The sequence below is a fragment of the Propithecus coquereli genome, unplaced genomic scaffold (assembly GCF_000956105.1).
Source record: "Propithecus coquereli isolate 6110/MARCELLA unplaced genomic scaffold, Pcoq_1.0 Scaffold605, whole genome shotgun sequence".
Lineage (NCBI taxonomy): Eukaryota > Metazoa > Chordata > Mammalia > Primates > Indriidae > Propithecus > Propithecus coquereli.
The window spans coordinates 417,766-440,375 of NW_012152008.1; the positions used below are offsets into that span (position 1 = coordinate 417,766).

Genomic DNA, 22,610 nt, shown 5'->3' on the forward strand with positions numbered 1-22,610 from the left:
TTTCTCTGCATAATTAGGAAAGGTTACCGTCTTCTGCTTCAGTTTTTCCAGGTTAAAAAACTTTGCACGGAACCCCTGGCTCACGGCGTCTTATGATTTGAGCTGGCCGGGCGTTGTTTCCCACGTTGTGTCCCCCTCCCCACGCCGGCTGCTTCCCACACCTGTCCCTTTGGTCTGGAGCGCCTGGCCCTTCCCCTCCCCTCTTTGCCACTGCCTTTCTGGAGCTGGCTGAGCCCTGGTGTTTGCACTCCCTCCTGTCTGACCTCTGACCTCCAGGTCACCATCTCAGCCTGACCCTTCATCTGCCTGGTTGCCTGTGGCTTCCTCTGCCCAGGACGTGAGCAGACCGTCCCCAGCATGGGCCAGGGGGGCGGGGCTCTCCATCCTGCCTCCCTGGGCCTGGCTGGGGCCCCCTTCCCAGGAGGTCCCAGCCTCGCCAGGCTCCACCAACCCTGGATCTCCTCCTCCCTCCCGCTCCTCCTCCCTCTTCTCCTCCCTCCCTGGGCCTGGCTTGGTCTCGGCCCCCCTTTCTCCTTCCTTGGTGGTCTCTTCTATTAAATACCACCCAGATGCCGAAGGCTCCTGCCCTGACTCCTCCCTTTAACGCTGACCTTGGACATGCAGCTGCTCGAAGCCACCTCAAGCTCAACTTCTTCTGCACTGAACCCCAAGCGCTCCCCGCCTGGCCTTCCCCACCTTGGCAGTGCGGCACACCTTGAGCTGCTGAGGCTAAAAGCTGAGGGGTCACCCTTGGTTCTTCCCTCTCAGCAAGTCCCTGATTACAATTCCCGAGTTCCCTCCAGGTCTCCACTCCCCGACCCTGCCCCTCCAGCCAAGGTTAACCCCTTCTGCTGCCCTCACCCTCTACAGCAGCCCCAGGGAGCTGTTACAAAGTCAGTCTGATCAGGTGGCCCCTGTCACACTGAGGACAGAACCCACTATCTCACCTGCCCCCCCAGGCCCCGGGTCTGCCTCTGTCCATAGCTCTATATAGTCACTCCCGTCACGTTCCCCAAGCTCACTGCTGGCCTTTCTGTCCACAAACCTGGCTGCCCCAGGGCCTTTGCACAAGCAGCTCCCTCGGGGTAGAATACTCTTTCCTCCAGATCATCACCCAGCCAGCTCCTCCCTGTCAGCCAAGTTTCAGCTTAAATGTCACTTGTCTTTCTTGACAGCCCCCCACCCCCTGCAACTGGCAGTGGCCAGGCAGTCCCCTCTATTGTATCCCCCATTTCACTGTCTCATGGCCACACCTACCTCCTGGCTCTGTGTGTGTGTGTGTGTGTGTGTGTGTGTGTGTGTGTGTGATCTCTCCCCTCCAGAATGTGGTTCCCTGAGGGCAGGAGCTGAGCCCCCACTGCCCAGGAATGTGCTTGGCACACAGTAGGAGCTTAATTGGTGTGTGTCGAGCAGGTGGACTTCCTAGAGAGCCAGAAGAGCCCGGTGTGACCACAGAAGCGACCTGAAGCGAGGGCGGCGGCGAAGCCGTTGGCACGGCAAGGACCAGGCGTACCTGCACCAGCAGCTTGAGGCGTGTGATCCTCTGGAAGGGCAGGATGAGGAAGGAGGAGAAGGGCAGCCCCTTGCACTTGGGGTCCAGCTCCAGCTGCGTGATCAGCTCCCGAAAAGCCGCCTTCTCCTGGCTGGGGACGCAGACATGGGAGTGGGTCCCTGGGCTCGGAGAGGCATTTGCACCCCGCTGACGGCCTCCCGGGAGCCAGATGACCCACAGGCAGGGAAAACATGCCCGTGTCTTTCTTTCTTCAAATGGAAAATAAATGTTCATGTACAAGTCAAGTAACAACAGTGGCTTCACATGCCCGGCCACGAAGACCTAGCAAAATGCACTGTGTGTGGGAGGGCGAGTGCTCGGGTGGCCAAGGCTGTGAATCAGAGGCACAATTAGATGGTTTTGCCTGGCAGGGGGCTGTGGCAAGGTAAACCCACGTGGCCACAGGGACAGGCGCACTCTGCCTGTCACTCTGCACTTGCGCGGCACGGGGAAGGGCCACCCCAGCGGACTCCTGGGCACTGCCACGGGTAGATTGCTGTTCTGCTGTGCGCTTGTCCTCCCAATGTCTGTCCTCAAAACAGCATGTCGGCCCCCTCAGATTCCAGGTGTTTTACACCTGCTGCTAAAATACCCAAACGCCCAAATACTCAAAGTTGACAACGTTCACAAGTCACTGTGTGGCTTGATGGAAAAGCCAGGGAAGTGTGGTTCAGGAGTTAGTGCTCGGACGGCCCTTGACACCTCTGGGTGGAGCTGAGGACGCCTCCCTGGCTAACCCAGTGGCGGGAGCCTGGCGTATCAGCGCGAAGAATTCAAGAGCAGGTGGACTGAAAAATTCTCTTGTCAACTGAAACCCCAAATAAATATGCCCACTTCATGCCCATAAATGGGCAGATCAGCAGTGAATTCAAGGGCACTGCTGGATAACCAGCAAGGAGACCCCTTCCCGCCCCATCCTTGCCCTTGTCGCCAGTTCAAACCCACTCCCCTGCCGTCCCGGGCCTTGAACCGCCCAGCTGGCCTCACGCTGTCCTTTCTACCCCAGAACTCTGCCCGGCTGCTCTGACACAGGCTCAGCGGGGGCTGTGTCTGACCCTCTGGGGTCAGGTGGGGTTAACGCTTCTCTAGCGACACCAAAATGCCCTGGAACGTGCTGGTTTGGGCACTATCACCAGCCGGGCCGACTTCTGTGGCCCATTTGGACTTCGGGAAGCAGAGGCAGAAGACAAAGGTGCCCGCGCGGCAGGAGGCGTCTAGGCCGCCGCTCCCGCCGCTAGCCCGGGCGAGCCCCCGCCCTGCGCCCGCGCCGGGCACACTCACAGCAGCTGCTTGCACGTCCTCTCCTGGTAGGTCTGGTTGCTGACGTAGGTGATGTACACGGAGAAGTGGTTGGCCGCGTAATGGTACACGATGTCGCACACGTCCGAGATGACAATGTTCTCCTCCATCCGGTGCTCCAGCTCCAAGAGAAACCTGCAGGAGGCAGCGGCTCGGGTTGAGGGTGGCAGAGGGTCAGGGACAGTCCCACCCAGGGCGGCGTGCAGGCCTGGCTTGGCCAGCCCCGTGTAGGATGCGCTGCACACCGCGGGATTGCCCAGCAGGGGCGCCTGAGCGCCGGCGGCACATCCGATCACTTCAAGGAGTTATTGTTTGTTTTTTGGGTGGCTAATAGCATTAGTAGCACTGGGAGGAGGGACCTTATCTTTTAGGTCACACTGACGTATCAGTGGGGGAGATGGACGAGGATGAAGGTCTGCTTCAGACCCCTGTGCTGGCCGCTGCCGGAGCCGGTGACCAGTGCATGGGGCTCCTCGCGCGGGTTTCCCTACTTCTGCGCGTTTGGAATTTTCCATGGTGAAATACAAACACACACATAAAGAAGAAGTGTAGTGGCCGAGGGGTCTCACAAGCTACCTTGGCCCCAGTCAGCTGTCACCTCCCAAATCCACTGCCTGGGGCTGCCACGAGGACGTGGACGGGCTGCAAAAGGAAGGGTCAGCGTCAGCACGGAAGAGGGACCCACTCGGGCGAGCCCAGGGGAGCGAGCAGCCCCCAGGGCGCCACAGGCGACGTGGAGCAGCCTCATGCTCAGGGAGAGGCTGCCCATGTCACGCCGTGGCGTCACGTCCAAGCACGGGGGGCTGGCCCCGTGCACCCCCGTGCGGCTCTGAGCTGCAAAATTCCACAGTGTACCGTGGAAGGGCCAGTGGATGTTTTATCCTGCAACACGACTGGAGTTCGATCCTTCTTCACAAGATTCAGAGACTAGATGGCACTCTTCCGCCACCGCGGCTCGGCCACCCTCCACACAGGCCCACAGCAAACGCAACCCGGGGGAGAAGGAAAGCGTGACAGCAGGACCACGCTGTGCACTGGCCCGCAGAGCGTCTCGGGGCCCTGCGCACCGAGCCCGGGCTTACACAGACACCTTGGCCTGCCTGACTTAAGCTCGCCTGACCGTGGGTTTTATGCATAAAAGAGCCAGACTCAAGGTCACTGCAGCCTGGCTGAGGGCTCTCCAGCACACAGCTGCGTGTGGGACACTCAGAGCTCACATGCTGAGGGAAGGGACCCAGGGGACGAGCTGGCTGCCCTGCTGGGACGGAGTGGTGGTGATCTTGGATTTGCATTTTTATTTATTTTTATTTTATTATGGAAAATTCCAAACATACAGAATTAGAGAAGCCAGCGTCATGAGCACTTGTCACTGGCTTTGGCTGTGCCCCAGGCGTGGAGAAGGGCCCCAAGGCAGGTGGCTGTCGCCAGCGTCCTCACCGCTCCTGACGGCCAGGACGTCCAGGACGTTGGAGAAGAGGATGTGCGCCTCGGACGGGTGCAGGATCTTCTTCAGCCGCTCGTTCTCCATGAAGTGGGACACGAGCAGGTTCAGGCTCTTGTAGTAGGAGGCCTCGGAGGTGACCAGCTCGAACATGGCCTGCAGCAGGGAGACCTGGAGGTTACCGCCGGGTGCCGCCCGTGAAGGCGCACCCTTGTGCTAAGACGGAGAGGAGCCAGAGATGCTCTGCAGAGTCCAAGAGGAAAAACCGCCTGCTGCTGAGGCCTGTACTGCCCGGCGAGGGGTGCGGCTGCCCCCACACGTGGCCATGGGGCGGCGATGAGGCCATTCTTCCCCCGGGGTACACCAGCCCCCTGGCAAAAGGGCACAGTGGCTGCTCCCTGTGAAGGAACACACTCGTGGTTTGCCATAGGCCACCAGAGACAGCCTAAGGTCCGGATTATGGACAAGGGAGCCCAGACAGCTGCCAAGGGCTGTGTTTCCAGGTGTGGAATTGGTGTGAAAGTCAGCAAGGAAGGGGAATCTATATCCCCATGCCCAGAAAAACGTCTGGAAAGAAAATGCCACGGTGTCCACCACAGGCGTCACAGGAGTGGAATCTGGGGTGATTTTACTCTTTTCTTTTTACCTTTTTTTGTTTTGAGACAGAGTCTCGCTCTGTCACCCTCGCTAGAGTGCAGTGGCATCATCACAGCTCACAGCAACCTCAGACTCCTGGGCTCAAGCGATCCTCCTGCCTCAGCCTCCTCAGTAGCTGGTACTACAAGTGTGCGCCACCACACCCAGCTAGTAGAGACGGGGTCTCACTCTTGCTGAGGCTGGTCTCGAACTCCTGACCTCAAGCGATCCTCCTGCCTTGGCCTCCCAGAGTGCTGGGATTACAGGAGTGAGCCACTGCACCCAGCCTGTTTTCACCTTTTAAATTCTCTGAAAATTTCACAACAAGCATATATTTTTACTTTTATGGTCTGATTCTATAATGTAATCAATAAAGCAATTTTCATTTTGGAAAAGAAAGAAATCTATAATCGCGTAAACTTAGCGGAGGCAGCTTCATTCGACATCATGACTGTGCCCCGACTACTGAACCTGTGAACACAGCAAAACCACAGGAGGCTCTGTTCTCTCGTGTCATTCTGCAAATACAAGCGGTGGGTCCTGGCTCCCCTCCTGTCCTTGTTTACCAATGAGCCCAACAACCCTTCTGAGACCAGCCTGGGACCGTCCCCACCTTCCTCTCCCCCATCACCCTCTGATGTTCCGTGACTGAGGCCTGGCTCAGGCCCCACAGTGCCTTCCAGAAGGGAGAGCGCATCGGGTTGAACTGCGGCCCCAAAGAAGCTATGTCCGCGTGCTCACCCCCAGTACCAGTGATTGTCACCTTATTTGGAGGTGAGATCGTCCTGGATTCAGGTTGAGCCCTGAACCCAATGACAGGTGTCTTTATAACAGAGCAGCTGAGGGAGCTTTGACACACAGAGGAGGCGGAGGCCGAGGCGGGAGTGCTGCAGCCACCAGCGCCAGGAGTGGGAAGACGCAAGAAGGATTCTCCCCCGGTGCCCTGGAGGGCACAGCCTGCCATTTTTTTTTTCTTTTTAAACAGACAAGTTCTGTTTAAAACAGCCATGTTGCCCAGGCTGTTCTCAAACTCCTGGCCTCAAGATATCCTCCCGCCTCAGCCTCCCAAACTGCTGGGATTACAGGCGTGAGCCGCCGCGCCTGGCCCTGCTGACACCTTCTGGCGCCACAGCTGCGGAAGAACCATCTCTGTCACTCTACGCCCCCCAAGTCCTCGGAAGCCAACATGGCCAGAGGAAGGAGGGACAGAACCCCAGAGGGGGGAGGACCACGGGGGCTCTGGTCCCCCCTGGGTCCCACCCGCCCCACATCTCACTCCCTTTGGGGCCCCCTCCAACCTCCCCACTGGTCAGCAACCCCAGCCCAGGGTTCGAGGCCCTGGCAGTGGACGTGCGAGCTCCGGGGCTAGGGAGTGTTTGATCCCAGAACGCAGTGGGCCCTGGAGTGGTGGGTTGCACACGCCGTCTCATTTAATCCTGCCAGGCCCCAGGGAGCATGACGGAAGCTCCCGTTTCACTGAAAGGAAGCAGATACAGAGAGGCGAAGTTATGCCCCAAAGTCACACAGCTAGAGGCTGGAAGGGCAGAGATTCTGCACCTCCCAGGTAGTGTAGGGGTTAACTGAGCCCTTGCTGGCCATGGGCCTGCTGGGAGCCTCCCCGTGGCTTCCCTGCAAAGCTCTGCCCCACGGCCAACCTGGCAAAGCACTTGGACACAAGGAACGTATCTGTAAGTTGGGGACGCCCCATATATGGCACAAACCCATCCAGCAACAGTGAGCGAGCTCACACTGACAGTGCTTCAGGCCACCTGCCAAGGACAGACCTTGGGCCACCTCCTCAGTGTGGCCCACCTGGGTGCCCATGTCTGCTCCTGACGTGAGACACTGAATGAGCCCGTGGCCTCTCTGTAACTGTCCCCACATGTCACCTGCCGAGTCTGCCTAAAAATAAGAAGCTACACAAAGCACAGGGCACTGGCCTCACTAGCGGAGCTGCAGCCCTGGCACTGACGGCGGCCGAGCCCGGCCTGGCAAGAGTCATGCTCCGTTGCGCGACAAGTTTCCCGAAAGCTTCTCTGTTACAGATGCTGCGATGAGCTCATTTTCCTGCTGCTAAATTTAAATGTTTTTAACCAAATGTCAAGTGGTTGCAGCTCCCAAGTTCCAGGCAGCACAACCAACACCACTGGCACGGATGAGTGGTACAGACACCGAGGGGAAAAGCCCCCATGCCCCAAACACGGCATCCCCGAGACAGGCACGTCTGCTAAACTGCACCTCCCCGGAGGACGAGGCGGAGACCCAGGTGGAGACCCCCGGGATGACGTCTGCACGTGCCCCGTGGCTCCCCGGCTGCTGACATCTTCGTCCCGATGTTGGAAGGACAAGGCCGGGGCAGCTGGCAGAAGCGCGCCGGGCCGGAATCACGCCGAGGGGCACGGCTGGGCCCCACTCACACGCTCACCCCGCCCTCGCCGGTTACAGGCGTTCGCCCTCAGTTCACCTGCCGGACTGTTTGGCGCATCCGTGTCGTCGTCCTTCCCCAGCACGGTCACGTCCGTGCGCAGGGCCGCCGAGGGACCCAGGCTCTGCTCCGTCTTCCCTCGTCCTCTCACTCGTGCGTCCATCCGCTCCGCAAACGCTTACTGAGCCCTGCCGAGCGCCAGGCACTGGGCTGGACACTGAGCGCTCAGCGGGGAACTTGGCAAAGTCCCTGCTGCCGCTACGGCACCTACGTCCCAGGGCAGTGGAGAGTCAGTGACACACGGCGGGTAGGTGGCAAGGATAAGGAGCAGCCGCCAGGATGGGGGTGTGTGCCCGTGTGAGTGTGTGCGTAGATAGGCGTGTGCACGGGTGTATGTATGCGTGTGTGTGGATGGGCGTGTGCGTGTGTGGGGGGTGTGTGTGTGGATGGGCGTGTGCGTGTGTGGGGGGTGTGTGTGTGGATGGGCGTGTGCGTGTGTGGGGGGTGTGTGTGTGGATGGGTGTGTGCGTGTGAGTGTGGGGTGTGTTTGTGGATGGGTGTGTGCGTGTGAGTGTGGGGTGTGTTTGTGGATGGGTGTGTGCGAGTGTGGGGTGTGTGTGTGTGGATGGGTGTGTGTGTGTGAGTGTGTGTGTGCGTGTGGATGCGAGTGTGGGGGGCTCACCTCCTCCTCTATGGAACTGGCCACCCGACCCGCCTGCACCCCTGCTCCGTGGCGGGCTACTTCGGGCCCCACCTGCCTCTGCAGCGGCTGCTTCCTGAGCCCTCCCACCGCGGGCGCGCACGTGGGGTCGATATCTTCGGGGGTGCTCATTTAGACTGCCCCAAATTGTGTGAATCACAGCCAGGTCTCCGAGTGGCACTCTGAGCTCTTGACCAGTCTGTTTGATACCTGTCGACAATCACATTACACTTCCCGAGTTTTCCCACTTCTGCTGCGACTGCGTGCATTCCTGCCCTGGGTTCTTTGTGAGGAACAAACTCCCATTATCCCTGCACATTGCCTGGGCGGGCCCCGTGGAGGTGGCTTTGCAATTGGTAAGGGCTGCGGCGTCCACTATGGGCGGCTGAGCGGCAGATGGGCTAAGGCCTTGGTCTTGGGAGTTAGCCAGAACCTCTTGCCCTCCGTGAGAATTCCTCATCCTGCTAAGCCTCAGTTTCCATATGTGCGAAATGGGAACAACAGTGCCTGTCTCATCCGGTTGCTGCCAGGAAGTGAGGTTCCTGATGGGAAGTGCTCAGCCAGGGGCCCGGCTGTCTCAAAGCACCTGACGGATGTTCTGGGCTCACGGCTGATCCAATGTCTGTGTGCTGCCTTCGCTAACGGTGGCCAGAGGGGCCAAAGAGGGCCTGTCTCAGGAGGTATCACTGGGGCTGGGTCCCAAAGGACAACAAGAAAGCCCATTCCCAGGAGTGCCAAGGCCAGAGCAGAGAAGGGACGGGGTCAGAGGAGGTGGGGACAGGATGGCAGTGGGGAGGCGGGTGAGGCTCGGGGGGCTCCTAGGCATGGGCCGGGAGCCCCCACTGAAGGTCGAGTGAGACCGCCAGGCTCTGTTGCGCATTCTCAAGCCCTCCCCTGGCAGCTGTGTGGGGACGGACTGAGGATGGGCCAGAGTCGCAGCCTGAGCTTGCTCCCCAGCGGCCTGCGGGACAGAAGCCATGCCCATCTCCCAACAGGGCCCACCCCACTGAGGTCAGGAAGCACTGGGTCCTATTTTTCCTGTAAATTTAGATTTTTCTCTGACTGACATCATGGAGCATCTCAGATGACCGGGGTTACCCTCGGTCAGGGGGCGTCTCCCCCACCCCCCAAGAGACCCCCAAGACTGGAGACCCCAGGCCAGCACCCAACCCGCTGAGTGGAGAACACCTCACAGAGGCACTCAACGCTAAGCTGCCCCGGGGTGTGGCCGGGGCCAGGGCCTGAGGCCAGGCGAGCAGGGCACAAGGGCTGCTGTGCATTGGTGACGTCGCACGGCCTCAGGACTGGCCAAGTGTCCAGAATTAGGGCCACCCAGGCCCACCTGTTCAAGCAACACATTCAAAAAAACAAAGGAGACCCCTACCCCATCAGCAAGGGGACAGGAAAGAGGAAGTAGGGACACCAAGGAAGTCTGGAGGAACCAACCCACTTCCATCGAGGAAGGCTGAGTAGCCTGCCCCTAACTCACAAAGACTGTACTTTATTTTATAAAATATATATATATATATATTTTTTAGACAGGGTCTCCCTCTGTCACCCAAGCTAGAGTCCAGTAGCTGGATCATAGCTCACTGCAGCCTCGAACTCCTGGGCTCAAGTGACCCTCCTGAGTAGCTGAGACTACAGGTGTGCGCCACCACACCCGGCTAAGTTTTTTGTTTTATTTTTAATGTAGAGACGGGGTCTCACTACATTGCCTAGGCTGGTCTTGAACTCCTGGCCTCAAGGGATCCTCCTGCCTCAGCCTCCCAAAACACCAAGATTACAGGCATGAGCCGCATGCCTGGCTGGAACACTGCACTTTAAAAACTCAGTTTACTGGCCTCTGAGTGTCTGACTTAAGACAATTCGGTGTCTCTTGCAGTCTGTTGCCAAACACGGTCCTCATTGTCTGGCCAACCAAGCTCCCCTTCCTTGTCCCCCAATCCTGCACCTACATTCCCACTGGTATCACCCTTCATTCTCCTGTCACCAGCAAAGCTCAGGCTGGACAATTTCCCTGGCTGGCCCTTTACCCACGCTGTCTTACAACCCAGGGCTCTCTACGGAGCTCCCCCCCCCCGCATCGAGCACGGCGCCCTCATTTCCACTGGTGTTTTGGTTTCCCCTGACCTCCGTGTTAACGAAAGACCACTGTCTTTGGTGCTTCGGTATATAGCGATGCTGTGGCATCTGAGTTACCGGGCTGATCGCTGCAGGGTCAGAGCCAAAGGCCAGCAGACCATGGACGCAAGCCCCGGTTTACTGGCTGCCTGCTCCCTTCCTCACAGCCAGGAACAAAAGCATCCCCCTCCTCCCCAGGGTCCTGGGAGGCCCCTTCACATCTGCCCCAGGGCCAGGCCCTTCCCAGATGGATGGACTATGCGAGGGGGCCTGGTCTGAGCTCCTGTCCGAACCCCCGACGGGTGAACAGAATGGATCTTCTCAAGCAGCCTGCATTTCCCCACTGGTTACAGACCAACCATGTCCCCCCAGAATTCACATGTTGCAGCTCTAACCCTAACGTGACTATGTGGAGACCGGGCCTTCAAGGCACTATGGAAGGTTGAACGAGGCACGAGGGTGATGCGATAGGGCCAGTGTCTGTCTAAGTGGAAGAGACACCAAGAGCGAGTGCGGGGGAGTCTGGGGGAGGACACCGGGAGAGGAGCCGTCTACGAGCCACGGAGGGAGCCCTCACCAGAAACCAGCCCGGCCGGCACCTCGGCCTGGAGCCTCCAGCCTCCAGAGCTGTGAGAAAGTAAAGTGTGTCGTTCAAGCCCTCTGGTCTGCAGTGCTCTGTCACAGCAGCCCGAGCTAAGGCGCCCCCTGGTCTCCCATCCAGCTCCCAGAACTCTGTCCCTCCTCCTCCTCGGGGCCGGACATGCAGTCCTGGAAGGGGCCGACCAAAGAACCAGTAAAAGTTAGCCAGGCAAAAAGGAGAAAAAAGTCAGTATTTCTCAGCATGTCCCTGGCAGGTTTGTTAAAAATGCAGATTCCCAGGCCCCTCCCTAGACCCACCGATAACCTGTTTTTAATGAGATGCCCTGGTGACTCTGAGGCTCGCCCGAGTCCGGGCACCCCTAGTGTCCAGGAGTGGGGGCTCCAGCCCCAGAGCCTCCGTGAGAACCTCTCTTTTTGCGTCTGTCCCCAAGTCCTAAGCATTAGGGATGTCAGCGGAGCCAGAGAAAGGGATGGCGCAGGCCTCCTGTTCCCTGCGACGGCCCCTCAGAGCAGCCGCCCCAGTGGATCTGATCCTCACTCTGCAAATCGCTGCTTTCCCCGGGACGGCCGCACTGCCACACAGTGGCCTAGTTCCTGAGGCTGGTGCAGTCATTTATACACCACAGGCATCCAGGTTCACAGAAGTGACTTTACAAAGGCTTCCAGTTAAGAAGAAACCCCTAAAAGCCTATCTTTCTTCTGTGAACAATGATGATAAAGTCCAACTCCAGAGCCCGAGCCCTGACCTGCCGCAGTGCGGTCTCCAGCGAATCGGGCAACGCCAGCAGGGCTGGACCGAGCTAGCTGCGAGAGCAGCGCAAGCCCAGGCCGAGGCCCCGTTGGCTCAGCGGGCCACGCCCACGGCCTGCTGTACGACGGGGAGTGACAACTACCTCCTCGTGCCGCTGCGGGACGGGGTGAGGTGGGGGAGTCACAGATTAAACGCAGACGCTGGGGGCCGGCCATGCCCCTGTCCCCGCAGCCCACGCCCAATCCTCAGTGCTCACAGTGGTCACAAATGCCAGCTACTACGTTTCCTCGAGATGATGTGGTTCATAAAATCATTTGCTAAAAGGTTTACATACTGAAATAGGTATGTATAAATAAAAAAAGATGCATGCTTGAAAACATGTTCAGCCTCACTCATGGTAAGAGAAATGTATGTTAAAGCCATAATGAGATACCATTTTGATCTAGCACACTGGGACAAGCTATAACAGTTGGGGAAGGTACCATATTGGGGGTAGGGAACATGTACACTCATACGTGGATAGAATGTGAAGATAATTAGGCAGTATCTTTTCAAAAAAAAATTTTTTTTAAGAGATAGGGTCTCACTCTATCATCCAGGCTGGAGTGCAGTGGCATCATCATAGCTCACTGCAGCCTTAAGCTCCTGGGCTCAAGTGATCCTCCCATCTCAGCCTCCTGAGTAGCTGGGACTACAGGCATGAGCCACCATGCTCGGCTAAGTTTTCTATTTTTTGCAAGATAAGGTCTTGCTATGTTGCCCGGGCTGGTCTTAAACTCCTGGCCTCAAGCCATCCTCCCACCTCAGCCTCCCAAATTGCTGGGATTATAGGCATGAGCCACTGAGCCCGGTCTCAAAATTTAAAAAACCTTTAACCTTTAACCCAGTTCCACATAGCAATTCTCACAACATTCCATTGTGCAGATGTCGAATCTGTCATCATTATAAATAATGCTGCAATGAACATACTTCATACCCAACATTTCTAATTGCAAATGTCCATCAACAGGGGACTGGTTAATAAATGATGGAACATCTTAACAGTGGAGCCCCACAAAAAATGAAGATGCTCTATTGGGATTGACATGGAAAGATACAATAAATATTTTGCTAAGTGAAAAAAAAAGGTGCAGAACAATGTGCATAGTAGTTTGCCATCTGCGTAACATGCCTGTACACGCGCGCCCATACACACACAGACTGCATACTCGCCCTAAATACGTGTCCAAGGAGGGAACCAGCTGGCTTGGGGACAGGGGTGGGAGAGAGGCTTCCCTTCACTGCTAATCCTTTTGCTCCTTCTGAACTTTACATCAGGCGCATGTATTATTTAGCCAAAAGATTACTTTAAAAAATAACTACCGACTTCGCCACTTCGTTAAAACAGTTCCTGGTGTTTGCTTTCAAATCAGATAGGCCGGGAGATATCTGATGTTGCAGGTGAGGGCTACTGTGGAGCTCAAAGCATGTCCCTCCTGATTTAGGACTCTTGCTGAATTGTTAAGGCTTGTCCTAAAGAGACAAATGTATGGTTCAGTGAGGGTTAGTAAATAAAATAACAATCACAACTTAATTTTTTGCATAGGGGTCCATCATAGTAAAAACCCTAAGTAATTTCCTTCTAAAGTGGACAGTTTTCTTTTGGGGGAAGAAAAAAGTAAATACATTTAAGTTCTAAGTTGTAAAAATAGGTTGAGAAACAACAAAAATACAATTCTGATGTCAGTGGCTGCAGACTCAGACTACGAGTTACAGCACATCTGCACAGGGCCACCTCTGGGTCCCTCCCTTCTCGTTTCGCAGCAGGACAAAGCCGCCAGTCCTGTCTGGGCACGCTGGGGCCCTGCCACCATCCTAAGCACCAGCCTGGGCAGGCCGCCCATGAGAGTGTGTGTGTGTGTGTGTGTGTGTGTGCGCGTGCGCGCGCACGCCCCTGTTCCCCTGCAGACACTCACGGTATCACTCCCTGCTCACTTTTTCAGCTCTGCACATCCGGCCTACCAGGACCAGGGACCCTGGCGAGTCCATCTTTCTCTATCCCCTCTGTGGGGGCAGGTTCCTGCATATGCCGGGGCCACGACCCAGGTCGCTGAAGGAGCGGCTGCTCCAGGCACCTCCAGTTTCTCCTGACAGCAGGTGCCAGGCGCGCGGAGGATCAAGTGCAGAGTGCTGGACGGCGGACATTCCGTCGCAGCGGTGATGCTCCCCTGCCCCTCCCGAGACCACAGTCCTCTTCCCTCCCCCTTCAGCATAATTCTCCGTTCTGCTACTTCCCACCACGTTCCAGAAAAGCCTGCCGGCCTCCCACACTGGGACACTCTACCCTTTCTACCCTTGCCTCCTTCCTAATCTTTTAATTTGAATCTAATTGTTTTCTCAAACTGTTGGGTCCTCAAATAGTAACTCAGAGACCATCCCAAAAGAAGAGTGGGAACCAAGAGCTTTAGAACAAGTTAAGGAACCAAACTGGGAAAATCCTATTCAATAACACTCTCCAATTTCGGCCACCTAATTTTTCCTTAAAATTTTTTTACATAAAATTTTTACTTGAAAAGGAGGAAAGCATGCTACAGTATTTTGTTCTTAAATCCTGGTTCTTCCACGACTGATTAAGACTTAGGCCTTCCAAAAGACCATCACTGTGGGATGTTTTCCTTGTGTGAACAGTAATTCATCTCGACCTGCTGCTTTTGTAGCTAAAGAAGAAGAGACGTTCCGACAACAGATTGAGCTGGCAGTACGAGTTGCCTGTCTTGCTTTGATAAATATATTTTTAAAAAGATCTAATACAGAAGTCGCTGATTTGAAACACACAATCTGAAGATCTCAGTTTTATGTCCGTTATCAGATATTAACAAAATAGAAGCACATTAAGCTCTTTAAAATAAATATGAAAAGTCAGACTATAAAAACGCAGAGCAAGACAGGCTGGACTCCGCGTGCCCACGTTACGCACTGCTGGCTGTAACTATGTTGCACGTCAGGGAGGCTGTCCTCATTTATTTTTAAATATCTGTATCTGAACCATCGGAATAGCAAAAATGTGTAAAGAAAGTAAAAATCTTCTATGCCCGTTCTACTACAGATGTAATATTCTATTTTGCTTTTAAAAAATTTTATGTATCATGAATATTCACCTTATTTCCTTCTTTGAAAGCATGTTTTTTAATGTGTATATCTCTGTATATATAGCTGTATGCCATCCTACTAAACATTCCCCTACCATTGGGCATTTAAGTTTCTTCCCTGCATTTTTCTCCTAATTTTTGCTGGGATGAACATCCTAATTAATAAATACTTGTGTACATGTCTGATTATTTTGCAAGACAAATTTCTAGAAACAGAAATTCTAGAAAGTGTACAAATACATTCTTATTAGTTTTGATACAAATACACTCTTCCTATCAGCTGTATTTGAGAGTGCTCATTTAAAAAAATTCCCCCAAAACTATTTGGCTTCAAACACATATATTCAGAAGTCTCTGTCATTTTGAAAAGCAGAAGACAGTACCTCATCGTTGCTCAAGTTTGTACGTCTTTGATCACTAGTGAGTTTGATTTTTTTTCCTTTTTTCATCAGCTCATTGGCCATTTGTACTTTTTCTATGTGAACTGCTTTGCCCAGTTTTCTCTGGGTGCTCATCTTTCTCTTCCTGGTAGAGCCTTCGGATTGACTGAAGTCTGGGTTTTGCTCACGTGTAATGAAAACAACTACTTTTTGCACATTTATCTTGTAACCAGCCACCTCCAGAACTGCCTCATTAGAGTCAGTACTTTCGTTTGACTCCCTCAGGATTTTTAAGCAGGCGACCACCACTGGCAGATGATGGTTTGACTTCCCTTCCTTAAGGCTTCCTCTCTTTCTCCTTTCCTTATCTTATTGCCTCTGGAAGCTCTAGCAACATCAAATAGCGTTAGCAAGCATCGCATCTTGCCTTCACCACCACAAACCATTATTCATTAAGCATGATTTTGGTTCTAGATTTGAGATATTCTTTATAAATCTCAAAAGTGTCCTTCTGGGTTTTATTTAGATGGTAATAGATGCCCTATTTCCTCTTTCATCCTCTTTGAAGATCTGTGTATTTTTCTCCTCTGGCCTGTCAATATGATAAATTTTGGTCCCAAACATCCAAATATTACGCCATCGTTGCATTAATTCATACTTGTGCAATGTATATTATTCATTTAATCTACCTCCAGATTTGATTTGCTTATGTTCTATGTAATTTTTTACTTTAATTCACAGTGACCTAGATCTATGTTTTAATTTTTTGGGGGGGCTGGGTAGTACTTATTTTGTTAGGTTGAACACAATGAAATTGAAGACATTCAACCCTTTTGATGTTTTACTTTTTAAATTATCATACAGTGAAATAGACCTGTGGGGTGCACAGTTCTATGGATTATAACATACGTATAGATTCATGTAACCCACAGTACAACCAGATACTCAAAGTTCCATCACTTCACCAAATGCCCCCGTACTGTCCCATTGTCACCATGCTCTCCCCCAACCCCTAACCCCTGGCAACCACTGATCTGTTTTCCAACACTAGTTTGGTTTTTTTCAGAATGTCATATAAACGGAAGCACATGTAACCTTGCTGGTTCCTTTCACTCAGCGGAATGCCTTGAAGATTCATCCAAGTCGTTGCATGTAGCAGGTCTGTTCCTTTTCATTGCTTGGTATGCCATCGTGTGTATGTACCGGTTTGTTTATCTGTTAAAGCACATTCGAGCTGTTCCTAGTTTTTGACAATTATGAATAAGCATGCATGTGCAAGCTTTTCTGTGAAGATAAGTTTTTATTTCTCTAGGGCAGTGGTTCTCAAGCAGGAGCAATTTTGGCCCCCAGGGGACATTCGGCTAGATCTAGAGACAATTTTGGTTGTCGTGACTTGGGGTAGGGATGCTACTGGCATCTTGTGGGTAGCAGCCAAGAATGCTGCTAGACCTCTGTGATGCAGTCCCCGCAGCAAATTAGCAACTCCAATGTCGGTAGTGCCGCCATGCTGCCATGGGTAAACCCTGGAGTGGGGCTGCTGGGTCTTGTGGTAGGTGTATGTTTAACGTCATGAGAAACCACCAGCTCTTCAGAGTGGCCGCACTATTTTGCAACCCCACCAGCCACGTCTTAGAGTTCCAGTTGCTGTGCCTCACACGGAGCACTTGGTATTGCCAGTATTTTTAAGCTCTTGTAAAGCAAGTATGCAGTACTCAGTTGCCTTCTGTACATCTTTGGTGAAGTATCTATTTATGTCTTTTGCCCATTTTTAAATGGGATTGTTATTTTCTTGCTGTTGAGTTTCAAGTTCTTTGTGTATTCTAAATGCAAGTCCCTTGTCAAATAAGTGATTTGAAAATATTTTCTCCCCATCTGTAGCTTCTCTTTTCATTCTCTTAAGAGTGTCTTTTGCAGGGCAAAAGTTTTTAACTTGGATCAAGTCCAATTTATCAATTTTTTTCTTTTATGCATGATTGCTCATGGTGTCACATTTGAGAACTCTTTGCGTAACCTCAGGTTATGAAGATTTTCTCCTATGTTTTCCTCTAAAATCTTTAAAGTTTTGCATTTTATATTTAGATCCATGATCCACTTTGCATTAATTTTTGTATAAAGTATGAAGTTTAGGTTTTTCAACATCGATGTTCAATATTTGTGAAAAAGATTATCCTTTGCCCATTGATTTCTTCACCCTTTTGTCAAAAATCAACTGGCTACATTTGTGTGGGTCTATTTCTGGACTTTCTGTTCTGTTCCGCTGATCTATGTGTCTACCTTTTCATGGTTACTCCACTGTTTTCATTAATGTAAAATTTTTAGTAAGTCTTAAAAACAGATAGTACCACTCTCTCAATTTCATTCTTCTTTTTCAAAACTGTTTAGGCTTTTCTAGTTATCTTGCCTTTTTATATAAATTTTAGGATAATTTCATCTACAGCCACAATAAATGCTGGAATGTTGATTGGAGCTTAATTAAATGTACAGATCAACACCAGGAAAGAATATCTTTACTACGTTGAAGCTTCCAATCCATGAACAGTTTGTCTCTTGATATATTCAGGTTTGCTTTGATTCCTTTCATCAGTGATTTGTAGTTTTCAGCACAGAGATCCTGTTCGTGTTTGGTTAGATTTAGACCTAAGTATTTCTTTTTGGGGGGGATCTACTGAAAATGGTATGATTATTTTAATTCTGGTTTCTAATAGTTCATTGCTAGAATACAGAAATATGATTGATATTTGTGTGTTGACCTTGTATCCTGCAACCTTGCAAAGTTACTGTTAGTTCTAAGAGGTTTTTCTGGTAGATTCCTTGGGATTTTCCACGTAGACAATCATGTCATCTGTAAACAGGGGCAGTTTTATTTATTCCTTTCCAAACTGTATGTCTTTTGTTTCTTTTTCTTGTCTTATTGCACTGGCTAGGATTGCACTGGCATGGTGCTGAATAGGAGTGGCGTGAACAGACATCCTTCCCTTGTTTCTAATCTTGGGGGAAACCTACTAGTTGCAGGTTTGGTAGATGTCCCTTATTAAGTCAAAGAATTTCCCTTCTATTCCTAGTTTGCTGAAAGTTTTAATAATGACCAAATATTGAATTTTGTCAAATGCTTTTTCTGAATCAATTGTTGTAGTAATCATGTAGTTACTTCTTCTTTAGGCTATTAACATGGTGGGTTACATGGATTGATTTTCAAATATTTAACTAACCTTGCATTGCCAGGATGAATCCACTTAGTCATGGTATATTATTCTTTTTATATACTTTCCAATTGCTAATATTTTATTGAGAATTTTAAAATATATATTTATGAGGAATATTGGTGTGTAGTTTTCTATTCTTATATTGTCTTTCTCTAATTTTTGTATCAAGTGATGCTGGCCTTATAAAAATTTGGAAAGCAGTCCTCCTTCTATTTTCTGGAAAAGAATGGGCCGAATTAATACTTCGTCTACTTTAAATGATTGGTAGAATTTACCAGTGGAAATTCATAGGCCTGGAGATTGCATTTTGTTTCTTTATTAGTTTATTTATTTATTTATTTTAGAGACAGGGTCTTGCTATTTGGCCCAGGTGGGCTTTGAATTCCTGGGCTCAAGCAATCCTCCAGCCTCAGCCTCCTGAGTAGCTATATTTTTTTGAAAGGTTTTAAGTGAGAATTGAATTTCTTCAATAGTTACAGGACTATTCCGGTTATCTATTATATTTCATTTTGGATGAGTTTTGGTGGTTGTCAGTTGGAGGAATTGGTCTGTTTCATTAAGTTGTCACGTTGATATGTGTAGCTCTGTGATAGCACTCCCTTATTATTCTTTTTAATGCCTGTGGGGTCTGTCACGCCTCCTCTTTCGTTGCTAACACTGGTAATTTACATCTTCTCTGTTTTTTGTCAATCTTGGTAGAGATTTATTAATTTTATTAATCTTTTCAAAGAAATAGCTTTCAGTTTCATTGATTTTCTCCATTATTTTTTGATTTTCAGTTTTATTGATTCTTGCTCTTGTATTATTTCCTTCCTTCTGCTTGCTCTGTCTTGCTCGTTCCACTGCCTAGTGTCCCGATAGAATGCTTAGTTTATTGACTTGAGGCCTATCTTCTTTCCTAAATAAGCACAATGCTATAAATTTCCTTCGAAACACCGCTTTGCTGCATCCCGCCAATTTTGGTATGTTGTAGACTCCTTTTCAGTCATTTAAAAATATTTCTAACTGTCCTTGAGACTTTCTCTTTGACCCAGGGATTATTTAGAAGTGTGTTAATTTCCAAGTGTTTTGAGATGCTGTTATCTTTGTTATTGATTTCTAGTTCAATTCCATTAGGGTCAGGGAACATACTTTGTATGACTTCAATTCTTTTGCATTTGTTACTGTGTGTTAAAGTCTATCTTAGTGATGGTTTCTCTGTGCACTTGGAAAAAAAGTGTATTTTGCTACTGTTGGGCACAGTGTTCTATAAATATTTATTAGCTCCATTTGGTTGATGGTGGTCAATTCTTCTACATATTTACTGATTTTATGTCTCTCAGTTCTGTTAATTACTGAGAGACGAGTGTTCTTGATTACGTGTGTTTGTGTGTGTGTGTCACATATCCCCACATGTACTTCTACTATAATTGTGGATTAAAAAATCTTTGCATGTGTTATGTGCTCTAATTATCAGATTTGGTTACCAATATTTCTCTTTTCCATGCTTTAGACCATGGGTCAGCAAACTACAGCCTATGGGCGGGCCACCTGTATTTGTAAATAAAGTTTTACTGGAACACATTCCTCTACATATTGTCTATAGTCGATATCACACTACAGCGGCAGAGCTGAGCGGTTTTGACAGAGACGGTACAGCCTACAAAGCCTAAAATATTTATCATTTGGTCCTTTAAGAGAAAGTTTGATGATCTCTGCTCTAGACTTGCACCAACCAATACAGTAGCGGCATGTGGCTAAACAAACGCTAGTTTAAATTGAGTAGAATTAAACACTTGGTTCCTTAGTTACACTAACCATGTTTCAAATGCTCAACAGCCAGGTATGGCCTGTGACTCTGGGAGATGCAGACACAGAACACCCATCGCTGCAGGAAGTGCTGCTGGCCGGCACTGCTGTAGACTGGTCTACGTAACATGGGACTGTTCGGGCTTTGAACAGTAGTCACCGGGGTGCAACTTCTCCCTTACAGGTGATTTTTTTGGTCACTGGTATGTTTGTGTCTTTAAAATTTTTATTTTTGAGTAAATTTTTGGTAGCTTATATTTTCCTAGAAAATCATTTGTCTCATCAAAACTTTTACAGGGTATCTTCTTGGGTCTCTACGAATCTGTTCTCCTTAGGGGTGTGTTTGTGGTAGGTTTTCACCTAATGTCTCAAGCTGACATCTTAGAAGTTCACTTAATTTTGCATTTATCCCTTTCATTTCTTTGAATTCTTTGAATTTGCTGTGCATTTTACACATGCAGCACATCTCAATTGGGACTCACCGCACGAGAAATGTTCGACAGCCACAGTGGCTACCAGAGTGGGCCGCACAGCTTTTGAGAATACAATGTTCAGCAAAAATGTTTTCAATCAGCCTTATTTTGTTTTTCCAATTCCTTGTGTTCCTGCCGTGCCCCACTCCTATGGAGTAGCACAGTGCGTGTGGCAACGTCTGCTCTCGTTTCTGGCAGATTCTGCACTATCTTGTTGTGCTGTTCATAATATTCCCAACTGTTACCTTTTCACTGTAAAGGGAACGGCCTTTGCTCTTGGGAACGGCCTTTCTAATCAGAAGACACGACGTCCACAAGATTAGGTTTAAATACATAAAAATACTGACACATTTTCTATAAAAATGAAAAAAGAGTTTTAGTTGAAAAAAGATGCCACGACTAGCACTCTGAGAGGCCGAGGCGGGAGGATAGCTCCAGGTCAGGAGTTCGAGACCAACCTGGGCAAGAGTGAGACCCTGTCTCTACTAAGAATAGAAAGAAATTAGCCAGACAACTAAAAATATTTAGAAAAAATTAGCCGGGCATGGTGGCGCGTGCCTGTAGTCCCAGCTATCCGGGAGGCTGAGGCAGGAGGATCGCTTGAGCCCAGGAGTTTGAGGTTGCTGTGAGCTAGGCTGTTGCCATGGCACTCTAGCCCGGGCAACAGAGCAAGTCTCTGTCCCCCCCAAAAAAAGATGCCAGGAACAAAGTGAGAAGGCAAGAAAGCCCTTGATCAACATCAGCTTTTTGCCAGGCAGTGTCTCCAGCTCTTTATCTGTACTGTTAATACTTACCTAATCTGCACAAGCCTGAGGGGTAGGTACTATGACTATACCCATTTTACAGATAAGGCAACCGAGGCACAGAGACGTTAAGTAACTTGCCCAAGGCCACACAGCTAAGAAGTAGTGGAACTGAGAATCAAACCCAGGCAGTTGGGTGCTGGTGACTATGTGTGTAACCCCATACTCTACGGTCTCCCCTATATTATACTGCAGGAAAAAACATTTGAAAATATTAAAAATAATTAATATCCAGAATGTATAAAAAGCTGCTATAAATCAAGGTAAACATAAACAAGCCCATAGTAAAAGGGCAAAGGATAAGAACAGGCAAATGACAGATAAAGAAATGGAAACGGCCAATGAACATATGAAAAGATGTTCACGTTCACAAGTCACCAAGGACGGGCAGGATAACACCAGATATGATTCCTCAGCCGACAGATTAGAGAGACAATGAGGTTTAACAACAGGGCGAGGGAGGGTGTGTGAAATGGCCCCGCACGCACTGCTGGTGGCCGCGTAAACGTGCACTGCCTTTTAAACGGCGAGTGGGCAGCACCCACCACCAAGCACAATGTACTCCACGTCTGACAGCAGTTCCCGTTCTAGACGTCTGTCCTACAGCCGTAGTCGACCTCCCAGGAGCACAGAGACGTACGCGCACACAAGCGCTCCTGAACCCTCTACTCCAGAGACTGCTGAGTTCACCTGTACCCTTCACCCTCTAAGCTGCGATCCGCGGGCCCAGGGCAGCCCCTTGCACGCCTCTCCCCACCTGGTGAGTGTGCACTTCCTGTCCCTCGTTCCACCTTAAACTTACTCAAGCCACTTGTAGCTGCGATGCAATTACATCACTTAATGATAAAAAACAATGAATTTTCAGGGCAAAGAGATTGTTTTTATGAAAATTAAGCTGAAAGGTCTAAAAAGTCCAGGAAAGGCAAGACGCTAAAAGCTATGACCAAAACCAAACCGCGGCTGAGTACGGTGCAGCAAAAACAAGTGTCTAAGCTCCCAAATCGACGGTGCGCCATGGCTGTGCTTTGTCGGGAGAGACAAGCAGATGAAACAGGTTGTCCGCGGGAACCAACGATCCAAGAAACGGCCGAGGCACATTTACGTTGTTTGTGGTTTTTTTAAACATTGTAAGTGTATTAATGAGTTACTTATTTAATTTTAAAACATTTAAAAAGGCCGGGCGCGGTGGCTCACGCCTGTAATCCTAGCTGTCTGGGAGGCCGAGGCGGGCGGATTGTTTGAGCTCAGGAGTTCGAAACCACCCTGAGCAAGAGCGAGACCCCGTCTCTACTAAAATTAGAAAGAAA

At 50.3% G+C, this 22,610-nt stretch overlaps 1 protein-coding gene across 1 annotated transcript in view; it reads right to left on the reverse strand.

Moving 5' to 3' along the window:
* Nucleotides 1–22,610, reverse strand: part of NGEF (neuronal guanine nucleotide exchange factor) — a 103,046-nt gene that overhangs the window by 9,829 nt on the left and 70,607 nt on the right. Inside the window, exons 6-8 of the mRNA XM_012659348.1 lie at nucleotides 4,289–4,448; nucleotides 2,834–3,002; nucleotides 1,514–1,643 (exon numbers count right to left, since the gene is read on the reverse strand). Of these exons, the coding sequence (XP_012514802.1) occupies nucleotides 1,514–1,643; nucleotides 2,834–3,002; nucleotides 4,289–4,448 (459 nt within the window). The remainder of the gene's footprint in view (nucleotides 1–1,513; nucleotides 1,644–2,833; nucleotides 3,003–4,288; nucleotides 4,449–22,610) is intronic.